General features: G+C 41.6%; 1 protein-coding gene across 1 annotated transcript in view; it reads left to right on the top strand.

The window, feature by feature from the left end:
- Positions 1–12,584, top strand: part of TMEM44 (transmembrane protein 44) — a 48,924-nt gene extending 36,340 nt beyond the window's left edge. Inside the window, exon 10 of the mRNA XM_060099319.1 lies at positions 10,966–12,584. Coding sequence (XP_059955302.1) covers positions 10,966–10,974 — 9 coding nt within the window. The 3' untranslated portion in view covers positions 10,975–12,584. The remainder of the gene's footprint in view (positions 1–10,965) is intronic.
- Positions 12,585–12,954: the final 370 nt, after the last annotated feature.

Raw genomic sequence — 12,954 nt, 5'->3', positions numbered from 1 at the left:
CTGTTATGCAAAGCTCTGGAACTCTGGAGCCTTTGGGAAGAGATGCCAACCCAAATGCCTTACTCCTAGCAGGAGTGTTCCCATCCTGGGCCTCCGCTGCAGCTTCATGCCTATCCGTTAGTCAGACCAGGAGGATAACGGGAGTTACTTGCCCTGAAGACCCACTGAGCAGTGCAAGGGGGTTACCTACACTAGGGAGAAGCTGGGGAACCAACTGTGTAATCATCCTCTCCTGCCCACTCATCTGGAGATGAGAGAGGGTATAATAGCTGTAGTTGTGCTGCCTATTGTCTGCATGGCTTGGAGCTTGTTACCTAACCTTTGTGAACTCCTGGGGTAGACTGAGAATAATACCTATCTAGAAAGCTTGTGAAGATTAAATAATGTATATGAAATGCATAACACTACGTGACTCAAAGTAGACATTGAAGAGGGATTAGTTTCCTTCCTCCCTATAATTCCTGGCCACATATGACCTGCAAGCCAGTTGGTAACCAAAGAATCAGACCCACAGATGAAAGGGACTTCAGAGGATTGAATTGCTTTGACAACAACCCCAATAAGTGATTACAGTGATTACCCACCCCCTTCATAAGCTACTCAAAAAAGAAAAAAAAAAAGGATTTCACCCATTTTAATCTCCCAAGGAAAGAAGTCTGTATGATTTAGGGAGAGCTCCTCTATCCCTAAGATTTTCTTAAAACCCTGTCTAGATCCTGAAGAACCAATCCCCTTATCTCCCCCAGTACTTCAGTATGATGAAGAGATTTATGAGCAGTCATCTGATGCCACACTCACATCTGATTGTTACAATTGGGTATGAGCTCCTCCAGAGCAAGGAGAAGCACTGGGCCAAGGAGCCTGGCTGGGCTCCAGTTCCTATGTCTGATTCAGCGTGATCCTTGTTAAGTCATTTCCCTTTCTGATCACAGTTTTCTCATCTGTAAAATGAAAGGACAGATTTCTTTCCTTTTTTTTTTAACCTTTTATGAATATGCCAGTGAATTTTTTTTCCTACAGAAGACTGACATCTTCATAAACTCTCAAGAAAGAGACAATATCAAGAGAAATTTCAGATATATTAAAAAAAATAGGTTTCATTATATAATATACACTTCTCTCTGTTTGGATTTTACTATCCATTTAAGATAAAATTCCCCTTTTATGAAGAACCGAGGCTTTGCTGTAACAAGAAGAGATCACAGCATTTGACGTTTAAAATTTTTGCAGTTTCCTTCCAGTACTGAAAAATTTTAAATATGATATATGAATATTTTCCAGCGACAGAAAAAGAATTCTGTATTGATCATTAAGAAAAAGAAGAGGGCTTCCCTGGTGGCGCAGTGGTTGAGAGTCCGCCTGCCGATGCAGGGGACACGGGTTCGTGCCCCGGTCTGGGAAGATCCCACATGCCGCGGAGCAGCTGGGCCCGTGAGCCATGGCCGCTGAGCCTGCGCGTCCGGAGTCTGTACTCCGCAACGGGAGAGGCCACAACAGTGAGAGGCCCGCGTACCGCAAAAAAAAAAAAGAAAGAAAAAGAAGAGCAGTGTCTTCGTGTTTCAAGACTAATTTTGCAACATTTCCAAGATTCTCTCCACTTCTTTTGCTGTCCCTTCTTGATCATCCCCCTCCACAGTTTCCAACTATGAGGGCATTGCTCTATTCTCTTCCACTTTTCATTGTTTTTTTCTGACATTCAAGTCGATGTTTGACAGAGGAGCCTCTACCTTGAACGAGCCCAAGATTTGGTGAAATGGTGACTAACATCTCTTCAAGAAGTTTACACGTGCCTGTCTAGTATTATTCTAAAGGTCATCATCGCGTGAGAGAGACAGTCTTAGATCAGGGAATAGTGCTAAATCAAGTGACTTAGAGCACATCTGATTTGCTGTTTCCTTACCCAACTCTGAAAGCCAAACAAGGTACCAGGCATCCAGCACCGCTGCTTCTGGACTGGACACTTCATTGACAGAGTGTTAACTTCCAGTGTCTCCGTTAATCTGTCGCCTAGAGAACTTAGCATACCCTCCCAATTCCATTGGAAATTTTCCACGGGAAGTCGATATTGGCGGCAGAGGGCCAAGCTCTTCTCTTCCTGGTCCTCGGGGTCCTGCAGCTGTGGTTGCAAGAGGACTTAGTCCCTGTCGTAGGTCAGGGGCGCTCGCCCCCTCTTCACCGTCCACTGGGCTCCTCCACGACCGTCCTGGCGGGGCAGTAAGTGGTCTCCTCAAGCTGCCACGACGAAGGAGGCCACTGTTGGCACCGTCAGAAGTGAATCCCGACCTCCTACTGGCTACTTCTCCCTCAGAGAAGCGGCCTAACCCCGGCAGCCTGCTTCCCATTCAAACCACTGTCCTGGGACTGCCGGGAAGAGAAGAAATGCCCGGCCCCGCGAGTGAGTGTGCACTAAGCAGCCGCCGCCTCACGCGAGTCCGGCGCATCCCACGCCGCCTCCGGGGCCCCAGACCGGCACGGGGTCCTGTTTCGCCGCCTCCGGGGAGCTGCTGAGGGCGGCTCCTGGGGTGCATTTCACTTCCAAACCGCTGGTTTTGGAAGGGGATGATAACAAGATTACGGTTCCGAAATTATTGACAGCATTCAGCATCCTTTATGGTGTACTGGAAAACATCCTATTTGTTTTTAAGTACATTTGAAATGTTTTTTGAAATATACTGCAGGTACACAGTTTTTAAAAAGAGAATCAGATTGTAACAAAAGGTTTATGAAGGAAAACGGCAGTGCCCTGCTCCTTCGACCCCAAAGATCCTCCTTCTCGCGCGTCCATTTTTTTTTTAAGATCTTTATTGGAGTATAATTGGTTTACAGTGGTGTGTTACTTTCTGCTGTATAACAAAGTGAATCAGCTATACGTATACTTATATCCCCATATCTCCTCCTTCTTGTGTCTCCCTCCCACCCTCCCTATCCCACCCCTCTAGGTGGTCACAAAGAACCGAGCTGATCTCCCTGTGCTATGTGGCTGCTTCCCACTAGCTATCTATTTTACGTTTGGTGGTGTATGTATGTCCATGCCACTCTCTCACTTCGTCCCAGCTTACACTTCCCCGTCCCCGTGTCCTCAAGTCCATTCTCTACGTCAGCGTCTTTATTCCTGTCCTGCCCCTAGATTCGTCAGAACAATTTTTTTTAATTCCATATATATGTGTTAGCATACGGTATTTATTTTTCTCTTTCTGACTTAGTTCACTCTGTGTGACACTCTCTAGGTCCATCCACCTCACTACAAATAACTCAATTTTGTTTCTTTTTATGGCTGAGTGATATTCCATTGTATATATGTGCCACATCTTCTTTATCCATTCATCTGTCGATGGACACTTAGGTTGCTTCCATGTCCTGGGTATTGTAAATAAGGCTGCAATGGACATTGTGGTACATGACTCTTTTTGAATTATGGTTTTCTCAGGGTATATGCCCCGTAGTGGGATTGCTGGGTGGTATGGTAGTTCTACTTTTAGTTTTTTAAGGAACCTCCATACTGTTCTCCATAGTGGCTGTATCAATTTACATTCCCACCAACAGGCAAGAGGGTTCCCTTTTCTCCACACTGTCTTCAGCATTTATTGTTGGTAGATTTTTTGAGGATGACCATCCTGACCAGTGTGAGGTGATACCTCATTGTAGTTTTGATTTGCATTTCTCTAATGATTAGTGATTTTGAGCATCCTTTCATGTGTTTGTTGGCAATCTGTATATCTTCTTTGGAGAAATGTCTATTTATGTCTTCTGCCCATTTTTGGATTGGGTTGTTTGTTTTTTTGGTATTGAGCTGCATGAGCTGCTTGTAACTTTGGGAGATTAATCCTTTGTCAGTTGCTTTGTTGGCAAATATTTTCTCCCATTCTGAGGGTTGTCCTTTTGTCTTGTTTATGGCTTCCTTTGCTGTGCAAAAGCTTTGAAGTTTCACTAGGTCCTATTTGTTTATTTTTGTTTTTATTTCCATTTCTCTAGGAGGTGGTTCAAAAAGGATCTTGCTGTGATTTATGTCATAGAGTGTTCTGCCTATGTTTTCTTCTAAGAGTTTGATAGTGTCTGGCCTTATATTTAGGCCTTTAATTCATTTTGAGTTTATTTTTGTGTGTGGTGTTAGGGAGTTTTCTAATTTCATACCTTTACATGTAGCTGTCCAGTTTTCCAAGCACCACTTATTGAAGAGGCTGTCTTTTCTCCATGGTGTATTCTTGCCTCCTTTATCAAAGATAAGTTGACCATATGTGCATGGGTTTATCTCTGGGCTCTCTATCCTGTTCCATTGATCTATATTTCTGTTTTTGTGCCAGTACCATACTGTCTTGATTACTGTAGCTTTGTAGTATAGTTTGAAGTCAGGGAGCCTGATTCCTCCAGCTCCATTTTTCTTTCTCAAGATTGCTTTGGCTATTCAGGGTCTTTTGTGTTTCCATACAAATTGTGAAATTTTTGTCCTAGTTCTGTGAAAAATGCCATTGGTAGTTTGGTAGGGATTGTATTGAATCTGTAGATTGCTTTGGGTAGTATAGTCATTTTCACAATGTTGATTCTTCCAATCCAAGAACATGGTATATCTCTCCATCTGTTTGTATCATCTTTAATTTCTTTCATCAGTGTCTTATAGTTTTCTGCATACAGGTCTTTTGTCTCCTAAGGTAGGTTTATTCCTAGGTATTGTTTTCTTTTTGTTGCAATGGTAAATGGGAGTGTTTCCTTAATTTCTCTTTCAGATTTTTCATCATTAGCATATAGGAATGCAAGAGATTTCTGTGCATTAATTATGTATCCTGCTACTTTACCAAATTCATTGATTAGCTCTAGTAATTTTGTGGTAGCATCTTTAGGATTATCTATGTATAATACCATGTCATTTGCAAACAGTGACAGCTTTACTTCTTCTTTTCTGATTTGGATTCCTTTTATTTCTTTTTCTTCTCTGATTGCTGTGGCTAAAACTTCCAAAACTATGTTGAATAATAGTGGTGAGAGTGGACAACCTTGTCTTGTTCCTGATCTTAGAGGAAATTGTTTCAGTTTTTCACCATTGAGAGTGATGTTGGCTGTGGGTTTGTCATATATGGCATGTATTGTATTGAGGCAAGTTCTCTCTGTGCCTACTTTCTGGAGGGTTTTTTATCATAAACGGGTGCTGAATTTTGTCGAAAACTTTTTGTGCATCTATTGAGATGATCATATAGTTTTTATCCTTCAGTTTGTTAATATGGTTTATCACATTGATTGATTTGCATATATTGAAGAATCCTTTCATTCCTGGGATAAACCCCACTTGATCATGGTGTATGATCCTTTTAATATGCTGTTGGATTCTGTTTGCTAGTATTTTGTTGAGGATTTTTGCATCTATGTTCATCAGTGATATTGGCCTGTAGTTTTCTTTCTTTGTGATATCTTTGTCTGGTTTTGGTATCAGGGTGATGGTGGCCTCGTAGAATGAGTTTGGGAGTGTTCCTCCCTCTGCTATATTTTGGAAGAGTTTGAGAAGGATAGATGTTAATTCTTCTCTAAATGTTTGATAGAATTTGCCTGTGAGCTGTCTGGTCCTGGACTTTTGTTTGTTGGAACATTTTTAGTCACAGTTTCAATTTCAGTGCTTGTGATTGGTCTGTTTATATTTTCTATTTCTTCTTGGTTCAGTCTTGGAAAGTTGTGCTTTTCTAAGAATTTGTCCATTTCTTCCAGGTTGTCCATTTTATCGACATATAGTTGCATGTAGTAATCTCTCATGATCCTTTATATTTCTGCAGTGTCTGTTGTAACTTCTCCTTTTTCATTTCTAATTTTATTGATTTGAGTCCTCTCCCTCTTTTTCTTGATGAGTCTGGCTAATGATTTATCAATTTTGTTTATCTTCTCAAAGAACCAGGATTTAGTTTTATTGATCTTTGCTATTGTTTTCTGTGTTTCTATTTAATTTATTTCTGCTCTGATCTTTATGATTTCTTTCTTTCTATTAACTTTGGGTTTTGTTTGTTCTTCTTTCTCTAGTTCCTTTAGGTGTAATGTTAGATTGTTTATTTGAGATTTTTCTTGTTTCTTGAGGTAGGCTTGTATAGCTATAAACTTCCCTCTTAGAACTGCTTTTCCTGCATCCTATTTGTTTCGAATCATTGTGTTTTCATTGTCATTTGTCTCTAGGTATTTTTTGATTTCCTCTTTGACTTCTTTAGTGATCTCTAGGTTATTTAGTAATGTTTTGTTTAGCCTCCATGTGTTTGTGTGTTTTATGTTTTTTTTCCCTGTAATTGATTTGTAATCTCATAGCATTGTGGTCAGAAAAGGTGCTTGATACGATTTCAATTTTCTTAAATTTACTGAGGCTTTATTTGTGACCCAAGACGTGACATATCCTGGAGAATGTTCTATATGCACTTGAGAAAAAAATGTATTCTGCCACTTTTGGGTGGAATGTTCTATAAATACCAATTAAATCTATCTGGTCTATTGTGTCATTTAAAGCTTGTGTTTCCTTGTTTATTTTGTTTGGATGATCTGTCCATTGATGCAAGTGGGGTGTTAAAGTCCCCTACTATGATTGTGTTACTGTGGATTTCCCCTTTTATGGCTGTTAGCATTTGCCTTATATATTGAGGTGCTCCTATATTGGGTGCATAAATGTTTACAGTTGTTATATCTTCTTCTTGGATTGATCCCTTGATTCTTTTTTTTTAATGCCTCTCCCCTTACCAGACTTCTTTTATTTATTTATTTGTTTGTTTGTTTGTTTATTATTTTTGGCTGTGTTGGGTCTTCATTTCTCTGCAAGGGCTTTCTCTAGTTGTAGCAAGCAGGGGCCACTCTTCATCACGGTGCGTGGGCCTTTCACTGTTGCGGCCTCTCTTGTTGTGGGGCAGAGTCTCCAGACGCGCAGGCTCAGTAGTTTTGGCTCGTGGGCCCAGTTGCTGCATGACATGTGGGATCTTCCCAGACCAGGGCTCGAACCTGTGTCCCCTGCATTGGCAGGCAGATTCTCAACCACTGCTCCACCAGAGAAGCCCGATTCCTTGATTTGTATGTAGTGTCCTTCTTTGTCTCTTGTAATAGTCTTTGTTTTGAAGTCTATTTTTTCTGATATGAGAATTTCTACTCCACCTTTCTTTTGATTTCCAGTTACATGGAATATCTTTTTCCATCCCCTCACTTTCAGTCTGTATGTGTACCTAGGTCTGAAGTGGGTCTGTTGTAGACAGCATATATACAGGTCTTGTTTTTGTATCCATTCAGCCAGTCTATGTCTTTTGGTGGGAGCATTTAATCCATTTACATTTAAGGTAATTATCAATATGTATGTTCCAATTACCATTTTCTTAATTGTTTTGGGCTTGTTATTGTAGGTCTTTTCCTCCTCTTGTGTTTCCTGCCTAGAGAAGTTCCTTTAACATTTGTTGTAAAGCTGGTTTGGTGGTGTGAATTCTCTTAGCTTTTGCTTGTCTGTAAAGGTTTTAATTTCTCCATTGAATCTGAATGAGATCCTTGCTGGGTAGAGTAATCTTGGTTGCAGGTTTTTCCCTTTCATCCCCTTAAATATGTCCTGCCACTCTCTTCTGGCTTGCAGAGTTTCTGCTGAAAGATCAGCTGTTAACCTTATGGGGATTCCCTTGTATGTTATTTGTTGCTTTTGCCTTGCTGCTTTTAGTATTTTTTCTTTGTACTTAATTTTTGATCATTTGATTAACATGTGTCTTGCTGTGTTTCTTCTTGGATTTATCCTGTATGGGACTCTCTGTGCTTCCTGGACTTGATTGACTATTTCCTTTCCTATATTAGGGAAGTTTTCAACTATAATCTCTTCAAGAATTTTCTCAGTCCCTTTTTTGTCTCTACTTCTTCTCGGACCCCTATAATTCAAATGTTGGTGTGTTCAATGTTGTTCCAGAAGTCTCTGAGACTGTCTTCAATTCTTTTCTTTCTTTTTTCTTTATTCTGCTCTTCAGTAATTATTTCCACTATTTTATCCTGCAGGTCACTTATCTGTTCTTCTGCCTCAGTTATTCTGCTATCGATTACTTCTAGAGAATTTAGAATTTCATTTATTGTGTTGTTCATCATTTTTTGTTTGCTCTTTAGCTTTTCTAGGTCCTTGTTAAATGCTGCCTGTATTTTCTCCATTCTATTCCCAAGATTTTGAATCATCTTTACTTTCATTACTTTGAATTCTTTTTCAGGTAGACTGCCTACTTCCTCTTCATTTGCTTGGTCTGGTGGGTTTTATCTTGCTCCTTCATGTGCTGCGTATTTCTCTGTCTTCTCATTTTGCTTAACTTACTGTGTTTGGAGTCTCCTTTTCACAGGCTGCAGGTTTGAAGTTCCCGTTGTTTTTGGTGTCTGCCCCCAGCAGCTAAGGCTGGTTCAGTGCGTTGGGTAGACTTCCCGGTGGAGGGGACTGGTGCCTGTGTTCTGGTGGATGAGGCTGGATCTTGTCTTTCTGGTGGGCAGAACTGCCTCTGGTGGTGTGTTTTGGGGTGCCTGTGACGTTATTATGATTTTAGGCAACCTCTCTGCTAATGGGTGTGGTTGTGTTCCTGTCTTGCTAGTTGTTTGGCACAGGGTTTCCAGCACTGTAGCTTGCTGGTTGTTGAGTGGAGCTGGGCCTTCGTGTTGAGATGGAGATCTCTGGGAGAGCTTTCGCCATTTGATATTACATGGAGCCAGGAGGTCTCTAGTGGACCAGTGTCCTGAACTTGGCTCTCTGACCTCAGAGGCTCAGGCCTGACACCCAGCCAGAGCACCAAGACCCTGTCAGCCACACAGCTCAGAAGAAAAGGGAGACAAAGAAAGAAAGAAAGATAAATAAAATAAAGTTATTAAAATAAAAAAATTATTAAAAATAAAAAAATTAAAAAGTAATGTAAAGAAATTTAAAAAGAAAGAAAGAAGAGAACAACCAAACCAAAAAACAAATACACCAATGATAACAAGTGCTAAAAAGTATACTAAAAAAATAAACAAAAAACAAAGGCAGAACCCTAGGACAAATGGTAAAAGCAAAGCTATACAAACAAAATCACACAAAGAAGTATACACATACACACTCACAAAAAGAGAAAAAGGAAAAAATATATATATATATTCGTATATAAACGAAGAGAGCAACCAAATCTATAAACAAATCTACCAGTGATAATAAGCTCTAAATACTAAATTAAGATAAACATAAAATCAGAAACAAATTAGATGCAGAAAGCAAACCCCAAGTCTACAGCTGCTCCCAAAGTCCAGTGCCTCAATTTTGGGATGATTCGTTGTCTATTCAGGTATTCCACAGATGCAAGGTACATCAAGTTGACTGTGGAGATTTAATCCGCTGCTCCTGAGGCTGCTGGGAGAGATTTCCCTTTCTCTTCTTTGTTCGCACAGCTCCCGGGGTTCAGCTTTGGATTTGGCCGTGCCTCTGCGTGTAGGTCGCCTGAGGGCGTCTGTTCCTGCCCAGACAGGCGGGGGTTAAAGGAGCAGCTGATGCGGGGGCTCTGGCTCACTCAGGCTCGGGGGGAGGGAGGGGTATGGAATGCGGGGCAAGCCTGCAGCGGCAGAGGCCGGCGTGACGTTGCAACAACCTGAGGTGCGCCGTGTGTTCTCCCGGGGAATTTGTCCCTGGATCACGGGACCCTGGCAGTGGCAGGCTGCACAGCCTCCCGGGATGGGAGGTGTGGATAGTGACCTGTGCTTGCACACAGGCTTCCTGGTGGCTGCAGCAGCAGCCTTAGCATCTCATGCATATTTCTGGGGTCTGCTCATAGACGCGGCTTGCGCCTGTCTCTGGAGCTTGTCTAGGCAGTGTTCTGAATCCCCTCCCCTCACTCACCCTTTTGGGGAGTCTGAGGTCTTCTGCCAGCGTTCAGTAGGTGTTCTGTAGGAGTTGTTCCACGTGTAGATGTCTTTCTGATGTATTTGTGGGGAGGAAGGTGATTTCCACGTCTTATTCCTCCGCCATCTTGAAGGTCCCTCTCTGGAGTTAATTCTTGAGAGGAATTTATTTCATATATCTGCCTTCTGCCTCTGGCCTCTCATTGCTGCTTGTCTTGTCATTGGCTGAACCCAAGTGAAAGCCAGAGGGCAAAGCAATCCATTGATTTTGTTTATAGAGGCACCTCCTGTAAGCTGGGGTTTTTATGCATCTGAAGTGGCTTCTCCACTGTCTCTTTTCCTTTCTGCCAACTGAAGCAGAAGACAGAAGACTCTGAGGCTTTAGAACAGGGCAGTACTCCTCAACATTGTCGAGGTCATCAAAAATGAGGAAAGTAGGAGAAATTGTCACAGCTAAGAGGAGCCTATGGAGACATGAAGACTAAATGTAATGCTGTATCAAATCAGCAATGTTGAGGAAATTTTCTGAACTTTCCCAGATTGCTAGTCCATATCGCAGAGAGTTATTTAATAAGGCTAATTATTGGCAATGTTCTGAAAAGGTAACAACACCAATAAACTTTTCTGGGCTTGCAAAGAAAAAAGAAAAAACAGCTGGTTCTGCTGGCAGTCCAGTTTCCAGGGCTAATTGATGTGCCATCTGCTTGCAGCATAGAGTGGGAACCATGGTTCACGTGTCACACCCTAGGCCACCAGTTTTTTAATTGTTTTGTTTGTTCTAGCAGTTTTCTCTTTTAGGCTTGATATCAAACATGCTTTCCAGCTGTAAGGTTCTAAGATTATACTGTATTTTTTTGTTTGTTTTCAGGAGATTACCTCTAACTTCCATTAAGTACAGGCTAATGAGACACTGCAGCTAGGACAGGACCACCAGTGTATTGAGAACGTTTGTCAAAGCTGTCTTCACATCCTGCAGGTTCCTGTGGAATCCTTCGTGGGAGGGCCCCTTCCCCACGCCGTTATTCCTGAGCTAGTTTCCAGCTTCTGAGTCCAGACTGCACCAACTCAAATGTGCTTTCAGAGCAACCTGTCAAGTTCCATGCCTCTGCTCTGAACTTGACCCTGACCTTCATCCTTTTGTCTTTCCTGCAGGTGTCCTAGTATTTGGGGCGTCTCCAGTGCAAGTCTGAGAAATTTTCTAAACCCACAGCTGGAACAAGGGCTCTTGTACTCTGCAGCTGCAACAATCTTTCCCAAGGGCAGCCTGACCACGTGTGACAAGAGCTATCCCATAGGCCTTTCCTCTGACCAGCAATTGCACTTAGGAATATGTAGGTCCTAAAGCTCTGATGTGTGTGATATCTGTTCAAATATAGGCTCTTAGTCTCCACCCCAGGGATTTCCTAGATCTTGGCAGGGTCTGGGAATCTTTAACAAGCTCCTCAGTTGATTCTTTGAGAACACTGCCCTCATGAAGTTACTTTTAAAGTGATCTATTTGGGGGCTTCCCTGGTGGCACAGTGGTTGAGAGTCCGCCTGCCGATGCAGGGGACACGGGTTCGTGCCCTCGTCCGGGAAGATCCCACATGCCGTGGAGCAGCGGGGCCCATGAGCCATGGCCGCTGAGCCTATGCGTCCAGAGCTTGTGCTCTGCAACGGGAGAGGCCACAGCAGCGAGAGGTCCGCGTACTGCAAAAAAAAAAAAAAGTGATCTATTTGTATGAGATATTCTCATAAAACTATTTAGAATAGGGGGGGAAAAACTGATAAGGCCCCCAAACTCCACTTGTTCAGAAAGATTAAACATTATAGTTTCATGAAGAAATGCTATTTTGGCATTAAACCTAAAAGATTACAGACCCGTAGACTGAGGAACAGACTTGAATTACCTTGAAATCATCTAGTTCAGTGCCTGAGCGGCCTGCTCATTTTCACAACATGAATTCCCAGTTCTAACATGGTAAGAAAAATCTGCAGAAGACAATGTCAGGTAATAAAGTAGAATCCAAGAGAGTGTGTGCCACTATCAGCAATTATTTTCAAAACACTGTGTACTGACAATATCAGATGAGTCTTATTATGAGACTTTCCATAGTCAGGGGATTATGTGGATTCTTGTACTAATGGTTTCTGACTGTGGAAGCAGTTGAATACATCCTCCAATTAAAAAATAGTTCCCCCTAAATTCCCTTTCCTTTCAAGTTTGCAGCATAAAACTTTGTTTCCAAAGGAAACCACTTGGCTCAAGAAGCTGTTGTAGTTCCAGTTAATTGCCAATCACATCCCCCAAGACCAAAGAATGGTAAAGGGAGACCAGATAGCATCGACTCCCAAACTAGGGAAAACAGGCAGCAGAGAGCCCCTGAGAAAATATTACAACCTAGTTACTATTTAAAAGCAAGGCAGGACTTCCCTGGTGGTGCAGTGGTTAAGAGTCCGCCTGCCAATGTGGGGGACACGGGTTCGATCCCTGGTCCGGGAAGATCCCACATGCTGCGGAGCAGCTAGGCCCGTGCATCACCACTGCTGAGCCTGCACTCTAGAGCTTGCGAGCCACAACTACTGAGCATGAGTGCCACAACCACTGACGCTGGTGTGCCTAGAACCCGTGCTCTGCAACAAGAGAAGCCACAAATCATTGCAACTAGAGGAAGCCCACATGCAACAATGAGGACCCAATGTAGCCAAAAAAAATAAATAAAATTAAATCAAAAACAAAATACAGTACTTATACTATTTCATTTAAAAAATAATAAATAAAAATAAACGCAAGGCAGGAAAATTAAAAGGACAGAATTTTTTTGAGTTCTTAGTATGAATAAGAAAAGAGGCATATGAAAAAGTATGTATTATATAAGTAACTGTCATGGATACATTTATGAATGTTATGCTTTTTAATACTTTTGGGTGCTTCATAAACTTTATAAAAAATTTTTATTGGAGTATTTGGAGTATAGTTGACTTACAATGTGTTCATTTCAGATGTACAACACAGTGAATCAGAATATATATGAATATTTATATATATATATATATATATATATATATATATATATATATATATATATATCTCCATCCATTCCTTTTCAGATTCTTTTCCCATGTAGGTTGTTACAGAATATTATAAACTTTTTCAGTTAG

The sequence above is a fragment of the Mesoplodon densirostris genome, chromosome 5 (assembly GCF_025265405.1).
Source record: "Mesoplodon densirostris isolate mMesDen1 chromosome 5, mMesDen1 primary haplotype, whole genome shotgun sequence".
Classification (NCBI taxonomy): Eukaryota; Metazoa; Chordata; class Mammalia; order Artiodactyla; family Ziphiidae; genus Mesoplodon; species Mesoplodon densirostris.
The sequence above is the reverse complement of the archived record's forward strand: the minus strand, read 5'-3'. Positions and strand labels throughout refer to the sequence as shown.